Raw genomic sequence first — 23955 nt, 5'->3', positions numbered from 1 at the left:
TAGGAAACTTCCTGTAGGAAATTTCACTTTTACCCTGAAAGTGATCAAACAAGTTCTGGAAGACCCAGTTCTTTCAGGGGGACATTTAACTGCTGAAAGTGGATGCAACACTCACTACATGTGCTGGAATTTTGTTCTGAGAGAAAGAGTCTGAAAAATGATTAGTCCTGATGACTAAATTCTATGTTTACTGAATCTCCTATCCACACAGACTTGATCTAATCCTTTTTAAGTATTTTAAAATTGAATATAATGAATGAAACCTCTGTTTTCTTTGTAGTAAATGGCAGTCTTTAAATTGAGTTACTCACACTTCTCTGAAACTTCGAGAGCCTCTGACACCCATCATATGAGAGTCAAAACTGAGTGTATTCTTTTGTATTTAACCAAACCGGCAATAAAACCTAGTGTTTTTGCTTACAGTTCATGAACCTTTAGAGCTTTGTGTACTAAAACCTGGGTTAATTAAATAATGAATTGCCAAGCATTTCTCCAGTGTTTCCAAACCTCCCTTTTTAATATAGTTTTCTCATCCAAGTTTGTTAACATATATGTATCTTTGAAGCAGCAAATTTGAACACATGGTTCCTTAGGGGTCTTTATTCAGGTTATTAATAAAGATAAATAATAATCTGAACACTGAATCCTGAGTGATTCCATTGCTAACTCTTCCCAAGGAGAGTGGCCATTGTTAGTGACTATCTTTTCTCCATAAGCACAGATCAAATGTTTTTTGTCCAGCCAAAATTTCCCTCACCATGGCATAATGTTGGGGAGCACTCAACAAGTCAGTCAGCTGCTGTAGTGAGGGAAAAGGTACTGCTTGTTGTGTTTACATTTCCTCAAAATCTGTCCACTGATCCTACTGGAATCAAACTTTAATAACCAGTCTAATGGGCATGTTCAAAGGGCCATTGAAAGACAAAATGTGCAATTTTGATTACTCCATATTTGCTATCAGAGTAGCTCAATCAAATTGAATTATGTAGGTGAGGTTTTAACCAAAAGCGCAATAAAAGTATGTTATTTGCTTGACAGTTGAAACAAAATTGAAATCCTGTACGCACTCAGCTTGTTTGCCATTTTTTAAAGAAAACTTGACTGTATTTTCGGGACAAATGTCTTTATCAAACATTGATTTGTATTGTTTTCAGAGATTCTGAACATTTGCACTAGCTTCTGATAAAGCATAATCTTTTCAATAAAGTAATATCAAGATTCTCTATTTATTCTTTGTTCTCAAAGTGACCATTCGGTTTATTTCAAATATCCCTTCTAATTTACATTGGTTAAACTAATGACCCTGTAAGAGTTTAGTTTTGATCGCTTTCCCTTTTTTTTAAACTATTGGTACCACTCAGCTTCAGTTGGTGGGATCTGATTCCTCGATGTGTAGTAAAGTATGATGAGCACGAGGGCATTCCTGGACTTTTTTGAGCTGTTCTGTCACCTTTTTGTTTTCAATTCAGTGTGATCACTGTGTGGAGTGTATTAGAATTTGAATTGCTCAGCTAAATACACAATACTTTTTGGTAGCTTCTAACCAAAGTTTAAATATCTCATGTGCATCAGAGCACAAATCACATGATTTATGTCTCAATAACAAAGTATTGGTGATACTTAATTGCTATTTCATATCACAAAGATATCGAAGTTTTGTGATCTTCATGCAGTACCATCTGAGATGAGACGATTGCTCACAGAGCTTGGAAATAGACCCTTTGGTCCAACCAGGCCATGTCAAGCATAATCCCAAATTAAACTAGTTCCACCTGCCTGCTCCTGGTCCCTATTCCTTTAAACCTTTCCTATTTATGTACTTATTATGCAGTATGAATGTGGCTTGCCTTGTAACTCAGTGGCCAGGATCACATGAATATTTTTCTAATCTGCTTGTCTGAAGGGAAGCAATGATGAAACATGCACAATCTTATTTTAGTCTTCTGGGCACTTCTTTCAAGTCCTCTTAATTTAGATGTGGTTTATTGCATGCTTTTTTGACATCTGCACCCAGGCTTTGGAAGACCCTGTTCCTGTTTTAAATATTCTGGTGTTTCATAAGAGCCATGTGAATACAACTCCTTCCCTTTATAATGCAAGACCTTGTTCTGATGTTGCAATTTGCTTTGCAGCTAGTAGAGGAAAATATATCTTTATTGTTAAAAGGTATCTTTTGTTTTAAAAAAAAAAATCCAGTAGTTCTAAGAAAGCTGTGTTCTGCTTATCGGAGACTTTGGTGCAAGGGCAGATTGGCTTGTGTTGCAATAACTGTCCTGGACTTTGTGCTGGAAAGTTATACAGATTGGTGTCAGTTAGTTTTCTATGCTACTTACTCTATCAATCTGTTATATCACTGTTTCACTTAAACATTCCTTCAAAACATTTGAGTAGCATACTGACCTTAAAGCTTTTGTCTACGGAACACTAGAATTGTCATTTAAAACTGTTCAGTGTATGTTGAAGTTGAGACATAATGTTGGTCACTGCTTAATAAGGCAGGATTGCAATAATGTGTTAGGGAAACTTATTCACCAAGTTCTTTGCTTTTTGCTGCTAGTGGAATCAAACACATAATGTGCTTTTCCGAGGTGTTTGTGGTTACCCAATTTAATGTTGTCCAGTACAATTAAAACTTTTTCTCTTGTCTTTGCTGTGTTTGAATCATCTTTGTTTTAAGCAATAGCTGTTTTGATAAGCAGCTGTATATACAATCCTTCCAAACTCTCTCTCAATCCGTAAATTAATCTTTGTAGAAACATAACATCTCTTCCCAACAGACAACATTTTAATATTCAAAATAATTGTTCTTAACACTTAAATTGTCATTGTATTTTTGTCTCTGCTTATTTTATTCATGTTTGGGCCGACTTGTGAATTACTTGGAAAGCCTCTTTTCTTGAGGGGTTTTAGGAAATACAAGCTTGGGAAACCAGTCAAACACTTGATTAAAATGTCATGAAATATCCAATCACAAACAAGCCAGCGCAAGCCACTAGACTGTGGTGCTAGTTGCCTTTTTCAGTCTAATATAACTTTACAGTATATTGCAGCAGTTATCTGCCGGTACTGTCAGGGAGTGTCTGTTAGCTAGATGGCTGGTTTGTAATGTAGTGATACCAACAATGGTGTTCAGTTTCTGCACTGAGGTTACCACGAAGGACTCTTCTCCTCAACCCTCAGGTGTGGTGATCCTCTTGTTTAAACTGTCAGAGTTGTCTGTCTCTCCTTTTTTCTCTTTCACAACTTTACCCTTTACTGCTGTTGTCCTTTATCGTGTTTTGTTTAAATACGTTTTTTTGTTTTACTGTGAGCAGGCTTTAAAGATCTCTAGATTGCTTTGCTTTGCTCCAAGCTATCAATCCTGCTATAAGTAGCAACCTTCAGAACCACTGACATCCTAAAAGGCTTTAAGATCAATGATGAACTTTTGAGATATAATTGCTATTGTAATATACGGATACGATTCAGGAGACGAAGTGCAGTAATCTCTCTGGCATCTAGCAGGCAGGAGGAATGGTGCTGCTCATTTCGTGAATCTGCCAATTGCATGAGAAATACTTGTGGTGGCTGGGAGCAGCTACAAAGATACTGAGAGAAGAAATAGAGGCCTTCGAAGTTAATTTCAAAAGGTGAGAACTGAAGCTGTCTAGTTTTGGCAGATGTTTGAAATTAGCTAAAATGTAATAAAATTTATTGAAAGTTAGCAACCAACATTCCTTCAAAGGAAGGTTGTTGAATTTTGAGATAGCACATGAGAAGTGGGGGCAGTGCATTGGATGCTCCATTTTGATGTAAAAAATGGAAATACCCCATGGCCACTTTTATTCACATGTGGAACATGGGCTTTGCTGGATAGCCAGCATTTATTGCCTGTCCCTCGTTGCCCTTGAGAAGGTGGTGAGCTGCCAGATTGAACCACTGCAGCTCATGTGCTGTGGGTAAATCCCATTAGGAAGGGAATTCTGGGATTTTGACCCAGTGACAGTGAAGGAAAAGCAAGATATATCCAAGTCATGCTTTGAAGGCAACTTGCAAGTGGTGTTCCCATTGAGCTGCTGCTCCTGTCCTCCTCCTAGTTGAGTGGTTGTGGGTTTGGAAGATGCTTGTTTGGGGTCTTTGAATTTCTGCAGTGCATCTTGAATGTGGTGCTCACTGTTACTGAGCATCTGTGGTGGAGGGAGTGGATGCTTGTGCATGTGGGACATATAAAGAAGGCTGTTTTGTCCTGGATGGTGTCATTTGTCTTGTGTTATTGGAGCTGCACTCATCCATTAAACTCCTGACTTGACTTGTAGATGGTGCATTGGCTTTGGGGAATCAGGAGATAAGTTAGTTGCTGCAGTATTCCTGGCCCCTGATCTTATCTTGTAGCCAATGTTTTTATATGGCTAGTCCAATTTATGGTTAATAGTCACCCTCCAGGATAGTAAAGCGAGGGATTCAGTGGTTGAAGTTTCAGTGGGGGAGCATTTTTGGAACAATGATCATGATACTGTAATTTTTAACATAGTTATGGATAAGGGGAAGTCTGGTCCTTCGGTGAAAATGCTAACTTGAATAGCTAATTATAACTTTATAGGCAGGACCTGGAGATATTCGATTGGGAGCAGCTGGTTGAAGGTATATGCACATTGACGTGGCAATCTTTTAAAGGCCATTTGATAGTTCAGGACTAGCATTTTCCTGTCTGCATGAAAGATAAGGATGACAAGATTTGGGAACCTTGGATAATGAGATATTGAAAACATTGTCAAAAAGGATAAGAAAGCACATGCAAGGTTTTGAAAACTGAAATCAAACCAACCCCTTGAATGAAAAGCAAATAGGAAAGTCCTTAATCAAGGAATTGAGAGAGCTAAAAGAGGCAATTAAGTATCCTTGGCAAGTAGGATTAAGAAGAATCCCAAGGCATTTTAGGTAGGTTCACTCAAGGACAAAGGAGGGAATTTATACATGGAGCTAGAGGAAGTGGATGAAGTACTTAATGATTTTGCATTGGAATTCACAAAGGAGAGGACATGGATGATTTTGGAGGGGTATGTTATTAGCTAGGAAGAGTTGGTGTTGGGTGTCTTGAAAACTATTGTAGTTAGGTTCCCAGGGCCTGCTGGGATATTTGAGTAAATGAGGGAGGAAAGGGAGGAGATTGCTGGGCTCTTGACAGAAATCTTTGCCTCTTTTAGCCACAAGTGGGGATCCAGAAGACTGGAGAATAGCCAATGTACCTTTTTTTCTGAGAAGGGAAACAAAGCAAATCCAGGAAATTATATACTGGTGAGCCTTTCATCAGTGGTGGGGAAATTATTGGAGCAGATTCTTCAGGACAGGATGTGTGGAAAAGAATAGCATTATTAGAGATGGCCAGCTTGGTTGTGTGCAGTGGAGATCTTGTCTCTCAAGGGAGAGGCTGAGGCTGTTTTCCCTGCAGCGTCAGAGGCTGAGGGGTGACCTTAGAGGTTTACAAAATTGAGGGGCACGGATAGGATAAATAGGCAAAGTCTTTTCCCTGGGGTCGGGGAGTCCAGAACTAGAGGGCATAGGTTTAGGGTGAGAGGGGGAAGATGTAAAAGAGACCTAAGGGCAAACTTTTTCACGCAGAGGGTGGTACATTTATGGAATGAGCTGCCAGAGGATGTGGTGGAGGCTGATACAATTGCAACATTTAAGAGGCATTTGGATGGGTATATGAATAAGAAGGGTTTGGAGGGATATGGGACGGGTGCTGGCAGGTGGGATTAGATTGGGTTGGGATATCTGGTCGGCATGGACGGGTTGGACCGAAGGGTCTGTTTCCATGTTGTACATCTATAAGACTATGACTCTAAATGAGTTTTTTGAGGAAATTACTAAAATGATTGAGAGTAAGGAGTGTGTTGTCTAAGTGGTCTTTATTAAAGCATTTGACAAGGTTGATCCAGAGTGAGTTGGTAAGTTGGATACAAATTAACTTGGTTATAGAGCACAGGGTAGTTATGGAGGATTGTTTTTCTGTTTGGAGGTCTGTGACCAGTGATGTTCTGCAAGGATAACTGCTGGGATCCCTATTTGTAATTTGTATAAATTATTGGATGAAAATGTTGGTGGTCTGATGAGTAAATCTGTAGATGATGCAAAATTGTTGGAGTTGTGGAGACTGTGGAGTGTTGTCGAAGGATACAGATCAGTTGGGTGGAGAAATGGCAGATGGAGTTTAATCCAGACAAGTTTGAGGGGATGTAATTTGGAAGGTGAAGTGCAAGAGGAAAGTATACAGTAAACAGTAAGACTGTTAGCATTGATATGTGGAGGGGATGTTGGAGTGCAAGTTCTTATCCTCTTGTTGCTACTTGCAGGGAGCTAAGGTGGTAAAGAAGGCATATAGCATGCTTGCCTTCATCAGTTAGGATGTTAAAAATAAAAGTTGGCAAGTCCTGTTGAAGCTGAAACTTTAGTCAGGCCATATTGAAGTATTGTGTACTGTTCTGTTTATGGCACTATTGGAAAGATGGGGAGGTTTTGGAGCGGGTGCAAAGTAGGTTAACCAGGATGGTGTTTGGATTTAATGCATTAGCTGAGAGGTTAACCAAACTTTGTTTTCGCTAGAATTTGGAGGCTAAGTTTTGACCCAGGTAGAGGTATATAAAATTAAGAACGGCATAGATAGGTGGGTAGTCGGAGTCTTTTACCCAGAGTGGAAATGTCAAATACTTGAGGGCATAGGTTTAAGGTGAGAGGGAGAAAGTTTTTAGATGTGTGAGGCAAGTGAATTTTTTTTTTAAATACAGAAGGCAGTGGTGCCTGGGAGGGGAGTTGGTGCTGGCAAAGAGGTGGTAGGAGCAGGTAAAATAGCAATGTTTGAGGTATTTAGACAGTCACCTGAACAGGCAGAGAATAGAGGAATACTGTCCATGTGCAGGCAAGTAGGATTAGAATGGCGGCAGGGTCGGCACAGCCATGGTGGGCCAAATGGCCTGTTCCTGTGCTGTACTGTTTTGTTCTATGATTTGCATTAATAGTTAAATTGTACTCAACGATGAGAAGATATGTTTATACTCCAGAATCAACTGACTTGTGCATCCTGTTTATGTTGACCTGTTGTAGAGTGCTGACAACAAATACCGCAATGAAACAATAAAACTTGACCTAGTCATATTTGCTTGTACAATCATCAATCATACTTGGGTTTTTGTCTTAACTAGACCTAAATTTAATGAGCATCATTTACATGTTTCCCGAAGCCAGGGTCTATAAATGCTGAAGTGCTAAAATGGAAAGCGATCTTGGGGATCCTGATTTGTTCAAGTGTTCTGGAGTTTTTTTAAAATTTAATTCTAGTCTAAAATTGTGAACCCAATTGCTATTAGCTCCTACATTAATAGCTGATAATTTCTTCAAATTTAGATTGGAATTCCTCCAGATGATTTCAGCATTTGAAAGGGGTCATTATTTGCAGATTTGTTTGGGACTGTGCGCAGAGAAATGGTGTAACGATGCAGTTACTTTCTAACTGGCGTCCACCTAACGTTCTGGACAAAATTCTCTGAAACACCCAGTCATCTGAGAGAAAATTCTTCAAGTGCAGATTAGGGCTGCCTCCCTTTTGGAATGGTGCTTATTGATGTACTGTAAATTTTGGTTGGAAGGTCTTTATCATTAATCGCCAGCAATAGTACGAAGGCTTCCTGTTTGTAAACCATGCTTCATTGTCCCTGCTGACTGATAAATGATTGAAAGAAGCGTGTGCAAAGAATAAGAATTATTATAGCAGTATGTGGGTTTGTGTGAAAATACAGCATCTTGCTTTGATAGTGCTAGCTCCTGACACTTGAGCTAACTGACAGAAAAGGCTTGGCTTCTCTTTGTCAAGATTAGAGTGGTGTTGGAAAAGCACAGCAGGTCAGGCAGCACCCGAGGAGTAGGAAAATCAACGTTTTGGGCAAAAGCCCTTTTCTTATATGTAGTCGGCAGAGAAGGCAGAAACAGTGCTTTTTAAGTATTTGAATTTGAAATGCCTGCTAGAAGAATAGCCAAAATAATTTCAAAAATATCTCTTAAAAGCAAATTGAATAATAATTTACAGCAGTAAAAACATCACTGGTCATTGGCGGAAAGTGCACATTTGGAAGAGCACTGAAGTGGGACTAATGGACATATTGGGTAACTGGTGTCTTATGCTATACGATTATCTGTGATAGATTGCATTCCCTTATTTGCAGTGGATAAGCAGTCACCCAGAAACAAATTCCCAAAAATACTTAGTTACATTTGACATTTTCTTAAATCTTTAGTAAACTCTGGACACTCTCCCTCTTCTTAGTGAGAATGGCCTCCTGCCTTTGGAAGTGTTGAATGAACCACTATCATACCAAAGGAATTCCATTGGAACATATAGAAGAACTGGGACACTTCTATCTGTTTTATTTAAGTCAATAATTTCATGTTGGCTTCGAAACAAAACCTTTCACCAACAGAAAAGCTCCTCACTAGCATATATACAACATTAAACTCCTGTGGTATTTAGGTGACAGATCACTTTGCATACAGTTTCCCTTAGAGCAGTTATTGTATATTTATACTGAATACTTTTGTCCTTTTAAGATAGTGTCATTTATTCCACCATGAGCTCTACCAGTACATTTGTAATTTATATCAGTGAACAACATGTAATATGATCAGTATTTTTCTCTCAACATTTTTATTTTTCAGGCCACATCAAAATGAATATCATCAAGGAAAACAAGGATTTGGCCTGTTTCTACACCACAAAACATTCATGGAGGGGAAAGTAAGTGTGTGCTTTGATATTGGGACTAATGGCTATTTCTGAATTGTTTGTATAAAATTCACGCAGTTTGTCTGGAGTTACTTTAAATTGCTTTGGCAGGTTTTAGTTGGATTTGAAGATTTCATGATACTTACGGAGAAGGGAGTTCAATTTATTCAATGCCTAATCATTTCCTCAGTTGTTGAAGAGGTCTAAATAAAAATCAGTTACTCTGGGCATGCAATTACTGTTACCAAGATGCAATCTTTTTGCACTTTATTCATAGTGTAAAGGGCCACTTTTTTCTTTTGAGCTATGAACTGTTTTAGAGTTTAGATTAGATTAGATTACATTACAGTGTGGAAACAGGCCCTTCGGCCCAACAAGTCCACACCGACCCGCCGAAGCGCAATCCACCCATACCCCTACATTTACCCCTTACCTAACACTGCGGGCAATTTAGAACCCGGGTCTCTGGCGCTGTGAGGCAGCAGTGCTAACCACTGTGCCACTGTGCCGCCCATATAGTTGAAATGCAACAAGAGAGCTTTTTGTCTGTAACTAGCAGGTGCTTGGCTGGGTGACTTGGTGATTAGCACTGCTGCCTCACAACACAGGAAACCAGGTTAGATTCTACCCTCGAGCATCTGTCTGTGTGGAGTTTACATATTCTCCCCATGTCTTTGTGGGTTTTCTCCCACAGTTCAAAGATGTGTAGGTTAGGTAGATGCGTCATGCTAAGTTGCCCCATAGTGCCCAGGGATGTGCAGGCTATGTGGGTTAGCCAGGAGAAATGTAGGGTTACAGGGGTAGGATAGGGGAGTGGGTCAGGGTGGGATGCTTTTCAGAGGTCAGTGTGGACCTGATGGGCTGAATGACCTGTTTCCACACTGTAGGGATTCAATGATCAAATGGGATTGTGTGGTGTACACTTCATCTATGTAAGACTTACTGTTTGGAACAGTGGAGATAGATAATTTTGAAAGAATGGCACGAGGCAACTTTGAGTTAAGATTGTGACAGCCTCCAGACAGGACTGTAACAAAATACACCTGGACCAGACAGTGCAGTGCACATTAACTTCCTGTATCTTGCAAGCAAGCATTTGAGTGAAGAAACAAAAATAAGCTGGTGCCTCTAAAGAACTCAGAATCAAACCATCATTCTGTCGACAATATTATGCTATCATTGCTGAAATTGAAAGTTTGTGAAAAATAACTCTCCATTTTTGTGTTGGTTCCCTTGTTACCTGTCAAAGTTCCAGTCTATACCAATATTCTTCAGAATTAAGTGGTTACCTATTCTGAACTCGAGCTTTATTTTACCTTTAGCAGTTTCATTGTAATCAAACCATTCTCACCAGCAATAGAGCTTAGATGGTGAAATGGGCAGATATGATTGATACAATTTTAATGCATGCAAGTTTTGTTGTTCTCGAAATGCATCACTTCAATGTGGAAAGGCGATATAAATATTACTCAGAATTGGGATGTGGTTGATCTTAAAGAAATCTTTGAAATTTGGAACAACAGGAGGATAAGATTGTTCAGAAAGGGTATGGCGATACTTGGCTTTATAAAAGCATTGAGTGCACAAACAAGGAAGTCATACTGAACCTTTACCAATCACTCAGTTCGCCTGAGTTTCAGTATTGAAGAATATTAAGGTATTGGAAAAGGTGCAGGGGTGGTTAACGAAAATGATGCTGGTGAGTAAGGGACTTTGAGTTATAAGGGCACATTGGAGAAATTGTGATTGCTTTCCATAGATGACTAAAGATGAGGGGGAGAGGTGTAGAGGGAGTAGGGAGAGAGTTGAGTGAAATATTCAAAGCTGAGAGGATTTGACAGAACAAGCATGGTCATACTGAATCCTCTGGTACATTGGGCAAAACATGAAATCATAAATTTTTGAATTGGCAAAGGAATATAGGCAAAATTAAGCGACCATCTTTTTATCAAATATTATTGAAGTCTGGAGTGATCTACTTGATAAAGTGGTGAAAACATACTTGCAGAAAATTTTATAGTGAAATTAAGCTGCTGTTACATTGGAAAGGCCAAATGAGCCACCATCTTAACTGTGAGACGTAAGTGCCCAAATATCACTTGGAACTAGTTCTATAGTGTTTTTCACAAAGCTGCAAACAGTTGTTTAATTGCAGGAAGTATGTATGAGACTTGTTCAAAAATGCAGTGTAAGTCATTGTTGATTGAAAAGCCACTGCATAATGGATGTACTAGTATTGCTGATGCTGTGGGAGACTGTTCAAATGTAAACATGTTGATAGATTTGCTAGAGTGCAGAAAATTTGCATTTGTGTTCAGAATTGCAGCAATTTTAAGTTGGCCAGAATGAGATTTAATTCCATGCCCACTGTACCCCCTCCACTAAAAGAAAGGAACTTGTAGCTTGACTATGCATGGTGTGCTACACAAGTGTTGTGAGTAGTGCATTTATCCTCAAGATTTCAGGTTTCGAGTCGAATTACCAAGTTTCACGTGAAACGGCTTCAAGTAACTCTGGAGATTAAAAGTCTCAGCATAAATAACAAACAATAGGACTTTGCTGCTACAAAGGTATATTTGAGGACACTCATGGTCTACAATGCTGAACTGAAGCTGTCCTGGGACTTCTGCAGGTGGCATTTTGTGCAAAAAGAAAACCAGATAATTTACCTGTCAGCTAACAGATTGAATCTTATATGGGGATAACTAAATATTTTAAACATTTAGGTCATGGTGCATCACTAGGTGCTAAATGGCAAAATGCTTAAAAATCACCCTGGACAGAATGCATGTTCTCTCCCTACAGACTGTGATCAGTATCCTTTTTTTAAGTGGAAAAAGGTTGCCTTACCTTTTTGAGTGGGTGTCCTATTTAAATCATTCAGCAGCAAGATTTTGAAAACTTTAATTAAGAGTAATGTTTCACATCTGCACTTAAATTAAATGGTTACCAAATACGATGAAGTTCTTTTACAGATAGTAGTCCCTATCTCTGGTTTACAACTTCTGGTTTCCCACATGGAAGGCATGGTCCCTTGAATGGTTCAATGAGTTGAACATGAAGTGAGCATCTTGTAAAGCAAAAGATTTAGTAGGTTGAAGTTTCTTGTTCCTTGAATAATTAGGAATTTGATTCTCAGGTGAATTTTAGAAGCACGTTACATAATCTGGCTGCATAATATGTCTTAGCCCATTACGGATCAGCTTCATAGATTGTGTTGAAAGTTTAACTTTGGACTGCCTGCAAACAGCTTCTGTGTGATCATTTAAACGATGACAAAGAATGATTTGCCTCCATGTTCACAAGTTAACTTTATTTGGTTAAATAAATTTATGTCCATGTTGTGTTGAGGATTAACACCTGAAATTTACCCTAGTCTAGTTTAGATGTGGAAGAACATAATATACTTTTGAAAGTGGTTTGTTAGTAGCCATTCACTTCCATGAGTTTCAAACTTCCCTTTTGTCCAACCTGAGGCAGACATTTTTACAAAAATGTGCAAGTTCCCTGAATGGCTGTGAAAGTTCATATTTAAGTACTTGTCTGAGATTTGGTATTGTCAGCTCAAATGCCAAAGGTCAGATGGTTTGTGGTGGTTATTTTTAGCTTATTTCTTTAGAAGTTTTAAAATTTATTTATTGAAATTTCACTGATACTGGGTATGACTATCTATTCTTCAGGAATCTCCAAATTTTCATTGATTCCTTGATTGGATTTTTTTCAACAATAGTTAACACAACAATGGAATTTTATGGCATTTAACAAGTAGTGTTCAGGACTAGCACATTCAATGCATTTGCTTATCACAACAGTGTCTTTATCGCATTCTTCTATCAGGTACCATTGTTAAATCTGTTTCACAGACTTGTTGGAGGTTGTCTGGAGTAGTTAATTAAATGTAATTCCTGACTCCCTAATGGTTTGGCAGATTTCACTGTTCCTAATAAGGTGGAGCTTTGCAAACTGATGGAGCTTTACAAACCAATGGAGCAACAGTATGTATATGAACAAAGATATGCAGGTTGGTTGGATCGGTTGCACTAATTGCCAATAGTGTTCAAGGATGTGCAGGCTAGCTGGGTAAGCAATGGGAAATGCAGGGGTAGGGTAAAGGGAGTGAGTTTGGGAGGGATGCTCTTAGGAGGGTCAGTTTGAACTCTGGGCTATATGGTCTGGTTCCACACTGGGGATTCTGTGATCTTTAGGCAAGGAAGGTATTGGAGGAGTTCCTGTTACGTTATACAGTACAGGAGCCTGTGTGTGCTTGGCAACTCTGTAGTGAAACAGTGAACCAATATTAAGTCAAATCTAATATCCAGTTAGTTGTCTGTGGAAAAATAACCTGAAAAGGCACAAATTAAATTGCACCTTTTCCTGTATACATCATAAAGAATGGGCAATTACTCATTGTACGTGTGGCTCTCTGAAAAAACTACGCAATTAGATGTACTCCCTGTTCTTGTGAATCCTGCAAACTTCTCTATCAAGTCTCATTTCTCATTAGACACCTCTGACTTCACCTTTTAAGTCATTTAGTTTAAAACCCTCACTATCATTTTGTTACCTGGAGGCACATGAGGTGCAGCATTTCAGTAAGGCAAATCAGGGCAGGACTTATACACTTAAGAGTCATAGAGATGTACAGGATGGAAACTGACCCTTCGGTCCAAGTTGTCCATGCCGACCAGATATCCCAATCCAATCTGTCCCACCTGCCAGCACCTGGCAGATTAATGGTACGGTCCTGGGGAATGTTGCTGTACAGAGACCTTGGAGTGCAGGTTCATAGTTCCTTGAAAGTAGCGTTGCAGCTAGACAGGATACTGAAGGTGTTTGGTCTGCCTTTTATTGTTCAGTGCAGTGAAAGTGAGGACTGGAGATTAGAGTCAAGAGTGTGGTGCTGGAAAAACACAGCAGGTCAGGCAGCACCTGAGGAGCAGGCGAATCTACGTTTCAGGCAAAAGCCCTTCTCCCTGATGAAGGGCTTTTGCCTGAAACGTCGATTTTCCTGCTCCTTTGCTGCCTGACCTCTTGTGCTTTTCCAGCACCATACTCTCGACTTTATTGTTCAATACACTGAGTATAAGAGTTGGGAGGTCATGTTTTGGCTGTACAGGACATTGGTTAGGCCATTTTTGGATTCCCTGATATGGGAAGGATATTGTGAAACCAGAAAGAGTTCAGAAAAGATTCACAAAGATGTTGCCAGGGTTGGAGGATTTGAGCTATGGGGAGAGCTATGGAATAGACTGAGGCTGTTTTCCCTGAAGTGTCAGAGGCTGAGGGGTAACCTTAAAAATGATAAAATCATGAGTGGCATAGCTAGGATGAATAGCCAAATTCTTTTCCCCGGGGTAGCAGAGTCCAACACTAGAGGCATAGGCTTAAGGTGAGAGTGGCAGGATTTAAAAGGGACTTGGGGGACAAATTTTCATACTGCAGATGGTGTGTATATGGAATGGGCTGCAAGAAGAAATGGTGGAGGCTAGTTCAAATACATTTAAAAGGCATCTGGATGAGTATAAGAATCGGAAGTGTTTCAAGCGATACGGGCCAAATCCTGTCAAATAGGAGTAAACTAGCTTTGGATATCTGGTTGGCATGGACGAGCTGGACCATAGGGTCTGTTTCCAAGTTGTATAGTTCTATGACTCTGTCTCCATGCGATCTCATCGACCTCCTATGTGCTATCTTTTGTAAACCTGAGGTCACCCGCAACTCTGATAGCTGTGTTTTGACTCGTATGTTTAATCCATCACTTTGGGGAGAAAGTGAGGTCTGCAGATGCTGGAGATCAGAGATGGAAATGTGTTGCTGGAAAAGCGCAGCAGGTCAGGCAGCATCTAGGGAACAGGAGAATCGACGTTTCGGGCATTAGCCCTTCTTCCTGAAGAAGGGCTAATCCATCACTTTGTTGACTGACTTGCATAGACTCCCAATCCAGCAATAGTTTTTGGTTTTAAACTTTTCATCATGGCTTTAAAATCTATTGGTGTATTTTTTGTATCCATCGTTCTCTATTTTATTGTCATCGATCCCCAGACTCCAATGGTTGTACCCTTCTAAATATTCTTAACCAGCCCAGTAATCTGTCCAGACTCAATTACTGCTCAGTGCTTTCAGCTTCTTGGCGGGTGGGAATAATTTTCATATTGATGTGAACTGTTTTTATCTCCAATGTTTTGGGTAGTAATATGGTGATTGATAAGTAACAGACTATATAGCAACTGGATAGCTGGTTACACCCAGAAAACGAAGGATCTACAGCAAGTATTTAAATTGGCAAAACACCTGGTGCTTTACAAGTATCAGTGCTGAGACCATTGTTCACTTATAAATGATTTGAAATCTGAAATCAGAAATACAATTTCAAAATTTGTAGATGACACCAAATTGTAGGGTTGAGATCATAATGAAAAAGGCTATGACAGAATGTAGAATGAATTTCATTATGGATGTCGGAGGTGTGCATTCACTAGGTTGACTAGGTCTAAATATGTCGCTGACAAATCATTATGGCATTAAGTGCAGAGTTGTGGCAATAGAAATAAAGTAATCATTCATAATTTAATCATGTAATTTTAATGAAATATGAAAGGATTACCATAATTATGAATTGAATTTTTTAGAATTAAAAGCTTAAGTTCTGTGTATGCATTTTGTTGTCAAGTTGGGTTCATTAAACATTCTCCATTGTTTACATGGTATTTTTGAGTTACATTATGTAGGGCGTTTGGGTGGCTGTTTAAATATTTTGTGGAATAATGTCTTTTTATGTTTACTTTGATTAGGGAGAATAAAAATGCTATATAATTCCCAATGCATTTAAATTGTATGGGAGCAAAGATTCATTGGGTAGTTGCTTAATCTCACAAGTGACATTAAGCTGATAATGGCTTTTTTTTTTGCCAGTATTTTATTTTAAATTTCATTTTTGGAGGATTGAAAAGCAGAATACAAGGTAGTTGTCGAATGTGGCTAGACCACTGAACAGGTCTGGTGTCCTTGTTCTGAAAAGGATATAAAGACAGTAGAGGAGGTGTTGTTGCTTAGTTTTTCAAATTAGCTTATTTGAAAGACTTAAACTAAAATTTTTGGAGTGCAATGTATTATGTTGAGCAAAGCGTGAGACCTAAAATATCAGTTGGCCTTTAGCTGCAAGGCTCGAGATGCTTAAAGGAATTTCTTAGATTTTCAGGACTTGCATTCTGGTACTTGAATTTATGCAACTTGTGTTATATGGGAATGATTTTTTCACTGAGTTGCCATTTAAATTTTTAAAACTAAACCAATTAAGCATGTTATTTAAACAAAACACAAAAATTTAAGTGAGGGGTAGAACTGTGTACGGTGGCCATCAGCTCTGAGAAGGTGCTAGAAAAACTGAAAGGTCTGAAGGTGGGTAAATCACCTAGACAAGGTGGACTACATCCCAGTGTTCTAAGGTAGGTAGCTGAAGAGATAGTGGAGGTGTTTGTGGCCTTTCAGGAATTGCTAGAATCAAGGAGGGTCCCAGAGTACTGCAAAATCATTAATGTGACACCTTTTAAAAAGGGAGTAAGGCAAAAGATGGAAAATTATAGACTGATTAACCAAACTTTGGTTGTGGGTAAGATCCTGGAATCCATTGGAAAGGATGAGATTTCTGAATACTTGGAAGTGAATGAAAAAATAGGGCAAAGTCAGCATAGTTTCATCAAGGAGAGGTCCTGCCTGACAAATCTGCTAGAATTCTTTGAGGAAGTAACGAGCAGGTTAGACCAAGGAGAGCTGATGCATGTTATCTACCTTGACTTCAAGAAGGCCTTTGACAGGAGCCGCACAGGAGGCTACTGAGTAAGCTAAGGGCCCATAGTGTCCGAGGCAAGGCGCTAGCATGGATAGAAGCTTGGCTGTCTGGCAGAAAGCAGAGAGTGGGGATAAAAGTGACTTTCTCAGGATTGCAGCTGGTGACAAGTGGTGTTCCACAAGGTTCAGTGTTTGTTTGGACTGCAACTTTTGACTTATACGTTAATGATTTGAGATGAAGGAACTGAGGGCATTCTGGCTAAGTTTGCAGATGATACAAAGATGGGTGGAGGTAGCACTGAGGAGGCGGGGAGGCTGCAGAAGGATTTGGACAGGTTAGACTGGGTAAAGAAGTGGCAGATGGAGTATAACATGGAAAAGTGTGAGGTCAAGCACTTTGGTAGGAAGAATAGAGGTATGGACTTTTCTAAATGGGGAGAAAATTCTGAAGTGCAAAGAGACTTGGGCGTTCTAGTCCAGGAGTCCTTCAGCATGAACTTGCAGGTTGAGTAGGTAGTTAGGAAGGCAAATGTAATGATAGCATTTATTTTGAGAGGATTTGGATATAAAAGCAGGGATGCACTTCTGAGGCTCTTTTTAAGGCTCTGGTCAGGCCACATTTGGAGTATTGTGTGCGGTGTTGGCCCCAGGATGGACTGCCCTGGAGCATTTTCATAGGAGGTTCATGAGAATGGTCCCAAGAATGAACAGCTTAACAGAAGTGTTGAGGACTTGAGGTTTATACTCTATGGAGTTTAGAAAGATGAGGGGGAATCTAATTGAAACATACAGAATACTGAATGATCTGGACAGAGTGGATATTGGGAAGATGTTTCCATTGGTAGAAGCTAGGACCCGAGGGCATATCCTTAGAGTAAAGGGAGGACCTTTTTTAGAACTGAAATAAGGAGAAACATCTTCAGAGTGGTGAATCTATGGAATTCACTGTCACAGAAGACTGTGGAGGCCAGCTTATTGAGTATATTTAAGACTGAGGTGGGTTCTTGGGGATCATGGGTTACTGGGAGAAATCGGGAGAATGGGGTTGAGAAACTTTTATCAACCATGATTGAATGATGGAGCAGACTCTGGCTGAGTGGTGTAATGTCTGCTCCTGTATCTAATCACTGACCTCTTGGCATTATTTTGCTTAATCTTAACAATATCTTAAATAATGTACAAAAGTGTTTGTATAAAAGATACTGACTATGATATGCTGAAACTGAATTGTCCATGTGCCCTGTTTTCCTTTTTAGATACAAGCGAGTTTTTTCAGTTGGTACACATGCTGTAACCACATACAATCCTGGTACTCTAGAAGTTACTAATCAGGTAATTATCATTTTCGTGACACTTCTATTTGTTTGAAGCCAACTGCCTGTTTCTCTGCTATAAATTATATCTCTCATTTTGGTTTGTACATAATGCAATCTAGTAGTTTGGAAATAAAATTTGTTGAGGAAATCTATTGCAAAGTGTGTAAATCATGGTCTCCCTGGTTATCTTCACTTCCACCTTTTTTCTTTGCTATTTAGTGCATTTTCCCACCCCTTCAAATGCTTGCTAGTTCTGTGAAAGTTTCACTCTGTTTAAACGCTTTGCATCAACTAATTTTTAAAAATTTATTTCGGATTCTGGCTTTTTTAACATGTGCATTGGGTCATTGTGAAGATTGCTACTAGCCATTGTCCTTGGCCATCATTTGTACCTATAACCTGGTACAAGGGTGCAGGTAGATGCTTTTACTCTGGAAGCTAGCTTGTGAATTTGAGCAACGATTGGAGCAGAAAACATTCCTATTGGATTATTTTTACTGTAAATTCTGTGACCTATAATCTTGTTACACTAGCTACCTGATGATGGAGCAGCGCTCTGAAAGCTTGTACTTCCAAATAAACCTGTTGGACTATAACCTGGTGTTGTCTGATTTTTAACTTTGTCCACCTCGGTCCAGTACCGGCTTCTCCACATTCTGGATTATTATCCTTAAGCATAAGTTTATAAGTTGCCTGAAATAAGTGTTCATCTATTGACGAGTCTGTTTTTAAAAATGATAAATTAGTCTTGACAATTTACTTGTGTATAATTCTGGCTGTACTTGGAGGGTTTACTGGAATATTCAGATACATTAGAATTCTCGAGCTTGGTCTTCCAGGATTTTTGGGCTGTCTCAAATTCCAATATCCTTTCTAAGTCTTTCTAGTTACCTGCATAATAATTTAATACTTCTCCAATCTCTATTTATCGTTCCACACTAATTATGGTGGAAGGACATGAGAATTCACAGATATACTCCCCTAAATTAACACTCTCTTGGAATTTTCAGATCAGTGGTATTTTTTCAGGAAGGTGCCTGATTGAAGCTGCTTTGTAACTTTTTATCATCCAATGATAGTACTGTCTTGTAAGCTAAAAGAAAATGCTGTGGATGCTGGAAATTTAAAATAAACACTATGTTGGAGAACCTCAGCAGGTCTGGCAGCACCTGTGGAAAGAAAAACAGAATTCACATGGAATCCAGTATGTCACACTTCTTCAGGACTCCATGTTAATTCTGGTTCTCTGTTCACTAATGCTCTAAGACCTGTTTAGGTTCTCCAGCACTCTGTTATTTTGTCTAGTATTTCTTTTAATTCCCATTGCCTAAATAAAAGTTGGTTAAACTACATTTATCCAAAATACAGCAAACCTTTTATTTTCATTCTTCAACTGAAGCTCACTCAACAAACCAACATTGGAAAAACTAAAATCAAATAACCCTTTCCTTACAAATCACTTAATTCCAATGGAAACCCAACAGCAGCTGAACTTGTATTTACGAATGCAAGTTCTTTAAGGTTGATATCTTTTGTATCTGTGATGTTAAATGTAGCGGCAACTTCAACATACAGTCTTAAAGTACATCATTCAACTCACATCTAAACTTTAAATGTTTTATTCCAGTAAATTCTTTTTCCTTTTAGTGGCCTTATGGTGATATTTGCAGCATTGGCCCTGTGGGGAGAGGACAAGGAACAGAATTCACTTTAACATTTCGCAAAGGAAGTGGGAAAAAATCTGAAACCCTAAAGTTTTCTACTGAACATAGAACAGAGTTGCTAACAGAGGCACTGGTAAGTTGTTCTTGATCTTCAAAACTGTGTTTTAAAAATGCTGGAGAGAGACATGTTGCTGAAGCATTTTGTCTTTTGCTTGTAAGCACAAGTACAAGGATGCCGAATTTCAAATGATCTGTCACTTTTTTTATCAAATTAATAAAAAGTTTTGATTGGCAGCGGACTCAATTGAAGAAAGTGGGGAGCTATAGATTGTAAAGTTCCTGTGTATTTTAATAACAATATCCCATGTACAAAATGTATACTGCTTTTGGCAAACATAAGTGAGCCATGTTGCAAACTTGACTGCATTGAATTGATATTAGTGAAGACATTTGTGTATTTAGAATTAGTCAGCAAGCTTTTTTTTTTTGCTGGTGTGGGCTGGTTGAGTATGATCCATATGCTCACTATTGGGTACAACTAGAGGACCATGCTGTTTGATTCAATCAGATTGCTGTAGTGTATGGTCTATATACCTGACATTGCAGCCATGCTGAGATTTGTCCACTGTTGCTCGTTTGGAGAGCTGATGCTGATACAAATAGTCCCTTTCTGCACTAACAATTGTGACATTATCATCTTACCCATTCTTCCTGTTGACCTCATTTTGGTTTTTGTTTTGAGACTATTCCTGTGGCTGTACCTGTAATAATTATAATTTTGCTGAAGTAACTTGAGGGCAAAATTTTTGCAATGTGCTAAATAGAAAAGGTGGGTCCTCGGTGTTATTTCAGAATTAATCCATGACTGTCAAAGTGGAGCAATGGATTCAGACTAATAAAAGTGCAGTTCACAGCTTGTGTAACTTGTGAAATGCTTCTTGTAACCAATGAGAAGTTTAGTGTAGGAAACATTTTTCTCAACTAAATTTCATTAGTAACTAACTGGCGGTGCATTCATTTGATCATTGTGTGGACAAATCTGTCGCAGTTTTCTCAGTGCTTGACGTGGGAATTAACCCCAGCCCCACTCTTGGTGGAAGGTTTAAAAGGAGTGTTGGTCAAAGAAGGTAGTTTAGATAATTTTGTACCTGTAGCAGTTGGGAGAAGAGGCTGTCTTGCTGGTTTCATTTGGGATCAGTGCATCTATTTTAAACTTTTAGCTAGTCTTTCTGGATAGATTCCCACCTGGGTCATGGTGCAAAGCCTGTTACAAACCTTAGGTCGAAACTTTATTGCTGGAACAGCACAGCAGGTCAGGCAGCATCCGTGCATCTATTTTAAACTTTTAGCTAGTCTTTCTGGATAGATTCCCACCTGGGTCATGGTGCAAAGCCTGTTACAAACCTTGGGTCTCTAATCTCAAACCACTATATGTCTTTTGTGTAGAAGAACAGGGGATTGCTTTATTGCATATCAATAGAAAAATCTCTCAAACGTGTGACTCGGCCAGAAATATGCAGCAACCTCTGGCCTTTTGCTTGCATTTTAAAATGTCTGAATTGTTTTTTTTAAATAATCTGGCTTAGTTTGTAGATTTTTAAACTTTATTTGTTCATGGGATAAGGGCTTTACTGGCTAAGTCAACATTTATTGCCCTAATGCCTAACCGAAGAGAGCTAAACGCATTGCTGTGTATCTGGAGTCACATGTAAACCAGACCAGGTCGGATTGGCAGTTTCCTTCCCTAAAGGACATTAGTGAACCAGATGGTATTTTCTGACTATCAAAGATGGTTTTATTGTCATCATTAAACTCTTGATTACAGACTTTTATTGAATTTAAATTTTACCATCTGCCCGATTCAAACTCGGGTCCCCAGAACAATGTGTGGCTCCCTGAATTAGCAGTCTTGGGATAATGCCAATAGGCCTCCCTGTGACTTTTTCCTTAAGAGTTATAGATGTGTGTTTCTCAACTGTAGGAGTTCTAAAGTGCTTTGTTTAATGTAATTATTAGGAAATGTGATTTTGCTTATTGCACATCATGTTCCCACATAACATATGCCTAAGTGACTGATATTCTAAGTGATGCTGGAGTAAGTATTAGACAGGATATTGGGTGGTGAGCTCCCAAGTTAGTGGCAATATTGATTTGGGAACCCTTTGATATTATCTGGAGGCAGAGCAGCTCCTCCCTCAAGAGTGCACCTTGAACACACAACTTATACAATATTGAATCTTGAATCAGTCAACTTGATTTGACTGTGTATGCACTAATGGGCAATGATAGTCAGTTCACACTGGTTTCAAGTTCGTTATTATCAAACTTTATTGCCTAACTGAAGTTTCTTTGGAACTGAGCCCCAGTTAATACCACACTGTTTCATGATCTACTTCTAAAATAAGGAAAACAGGCAGCGTATAGGCACAGGAGTAGGCTGTTTGGGCCTTTGGATCTGCTCTGCCATTCTGCTTTTGCCCCCATACTGTTTGATCCCCTCAGCCCCAAGGACTATATCTAACTCCTTGAAACCATTTAATGTTTTGGCCTTAATCATTTTCACTATTTGTGAAAGAGAATTCCATTGCAGAGAATTCTACAGGAGAAACTATTTTATCTACTTCTAAGAAATTGGAGAATATTTGCGCGTGATATCTATGTTTTCGCAGTAAAATTAAATACAAAAGACAGGCTTGCAGTCCCGTGTCATTGTCGTACAAAAGTGGCTAGAATGTCAGCAATTATTTCCTCAATGTCTTAACATTTCATGATTTGCTCTTGGTCCATAAATGTGCACCTGTAGGAGAGGTCACCGGATTAGTGATCAGGAGTAGGAATGCTTTGTTCTTTAATTTTGCCATGACACATGCTAACGTGTCATTCCATATCCAGCCACTGATTAGCTTATTTGGCACAGACCAAAGGTCACACTTGGGAGAAAAATAAAATGCTGCAGATGCTCGAAATCAGAAATAAAAACAGACAACGCTGCAGTATTCAAATCTGGCTGATCAATGAAGAGTTAATTTTTCAGATTGACCATACTTCATAGACCTGAAACATTCATTCTCTTTCTCCCAACACGAACATTGCCAGATCTGCTGCTGAAACTTGGGATCTGTCTTGTTGGTCACATGGTAAATTTAAATAATGGAATGTAAATGCTAACTATGGAATGACATGTTGATGCAGATATTTTATTTAATGATGAAAAGTAATTATGTTCTACACTTTCTTTTGCAAAATAACTTATGCCTTCATTTTCATCATGCAGCGCTTCAGAACAGAGTTTTCAGAGGGGAAAATCACTGGAAAGGTCAGTTGCTATCCATGTTCTTTCAGCACTTTTAACCTGCTATGAATATAACGGAGTGTCACTGTAAAATACCATGGCCATGATGATAGCATCCTTTCAAGTTATGGTTCTTGTTTCTGAAAATCCCAGGTTATCAGATCTTTCCTCTGATTAAACCAAATATAAACTTAACCATATCTGTAAAATTTAAACTGGGTTCTGAAGTTGTATTCTACTCCATGTAAACTTTGTTTATTTCAACAGATGTAACTGAGTTTCTCCAACGCTTTCTACGCATGGTTAAATTTAGTTAGTTTAGTTTTACTTATTTTGTGGATGACCTTGTGCAAAGGCCAACAATGAAACAATTTAAAATGCTTTGCCAAGTTTACACCATAGAAGCACAAAACACTGCAAATACACCATAGCTCTATTAGCATTTAAATTGACTTAACTGCCTTAAAAGTGATCTCCTTTCTCTGTTGCCATGTGTATCTCTCTTCTCCATAACCTCTCCTAATCTTCAACATTTTTCGTCTTGTACGGTGCACTGATGTCACTTTTGCTTGGGGAAATGCAGCATATTGCAAGTCCTCTTTCACTTTGTCTGGACCTTAGTCTAGTTCAAGCTGGCAAGGTTAGGTCTTTTGTATTGATGATTAGTTGGTTGCAAGTTGCTTACAAATTGTTATTTGGATTCTGAGCAAATTAGATTAGATTACTTAGTGTGGAAACAGACCCTTCGGCCCAACAAGTCCACACCGCCCCGCCGAAGCGCAACCCACCCATACCCCTACATTTACCCCTTAGCTAACACTACGGGCAATTTAGCATGGCCAATTCACCTGGCCTGCACATCTTTGGACTGTGGGAGGAAACCGGAGCACCCGGAGGAAACCCACGCAGACACGGGGAGAACGTGCAAACTCCACACAGTCAGTCGCCTGAGGCGGGAATTGAACCCGGGTCTCTGACGCTGTGAGGCAGCAGTGCTAACCACTGTGCCACCGCCCAATAAAACTAAGTACATGTACAAAATAGAAATGTTACTAGTGTGTTATCTGTGTACTGAAGCTGCACAACTGCACTGAGCATATACTGTTACACCTTGTTTACACAAGTTTTAATCTTACTACATTC

The 23955-nt window shown here is 39.1% G+C and overlaps 1 protein-coding gene across 6 annotated transcripts in view; it reads left to right on the top strand.

The window, feature by feature from the left end:
- The window catches only part of LOC122564494 (dnaJ homolog subfamily C member 13), a 150592-nt gene that overhangs the window by 17730 nt on the left and 108907 nt on the right, over window positions 1–23955 (top strand). For 2 of the 6 annotated variants that reach the window (XM_043719453.1, XM_043719451.1), the window contains exons 1-5: window positions 8072–8136; window positions 8686–8764; window positions 17797–17872; window positions 19504–19653; window positions 22795–22836. In XM_043719453.1, coding sequence (XP_043575388.1) covers window positions 8124–8136; window positions 8686–8764; window positions 17797–17872; window positions 19504–19653; window positions 22795–22836 — 360 coding nt within the window. In that variant the 5' untranslated portion in view covers window positions 8072–8123. Of the gene's footprint in view, window positions 1–3544; window positions 3630–8068; window positions 8137–8685; window positions 8765–17796; window positions 17873–19503; window positions 19654–22794; window positions 22837–23955 lie in introns of those variants that run through there. The other 4 variants (XM_043719456.1, XM_043719454.1, XM_043719455.1 and 1 more) reach the window with 3 other exon arrangements.

Source organism: Chiloscyllium plagiosum, chromosome 29 (genome assembly GCF_004010195.1).
Source record: "Chiloscyllium plagiosum isolate BGI_BamShark_2017 chromosome 29, ASM401019v2, whole genome shotgun sequence".
Taxonomy (NCBI): Eukaryota; Metazoa; Chordata; class Chondrichthyes; order Orectolobiformes; family Hemiscylliidae; genus Chiloscyllium; species Chiloscyllium plagiosum.
The sequence above is the reverse complement of the archived record's forward strand: the minus strand, read 5'-3'. Positions and strand labels throughout refer to the sequence as shown.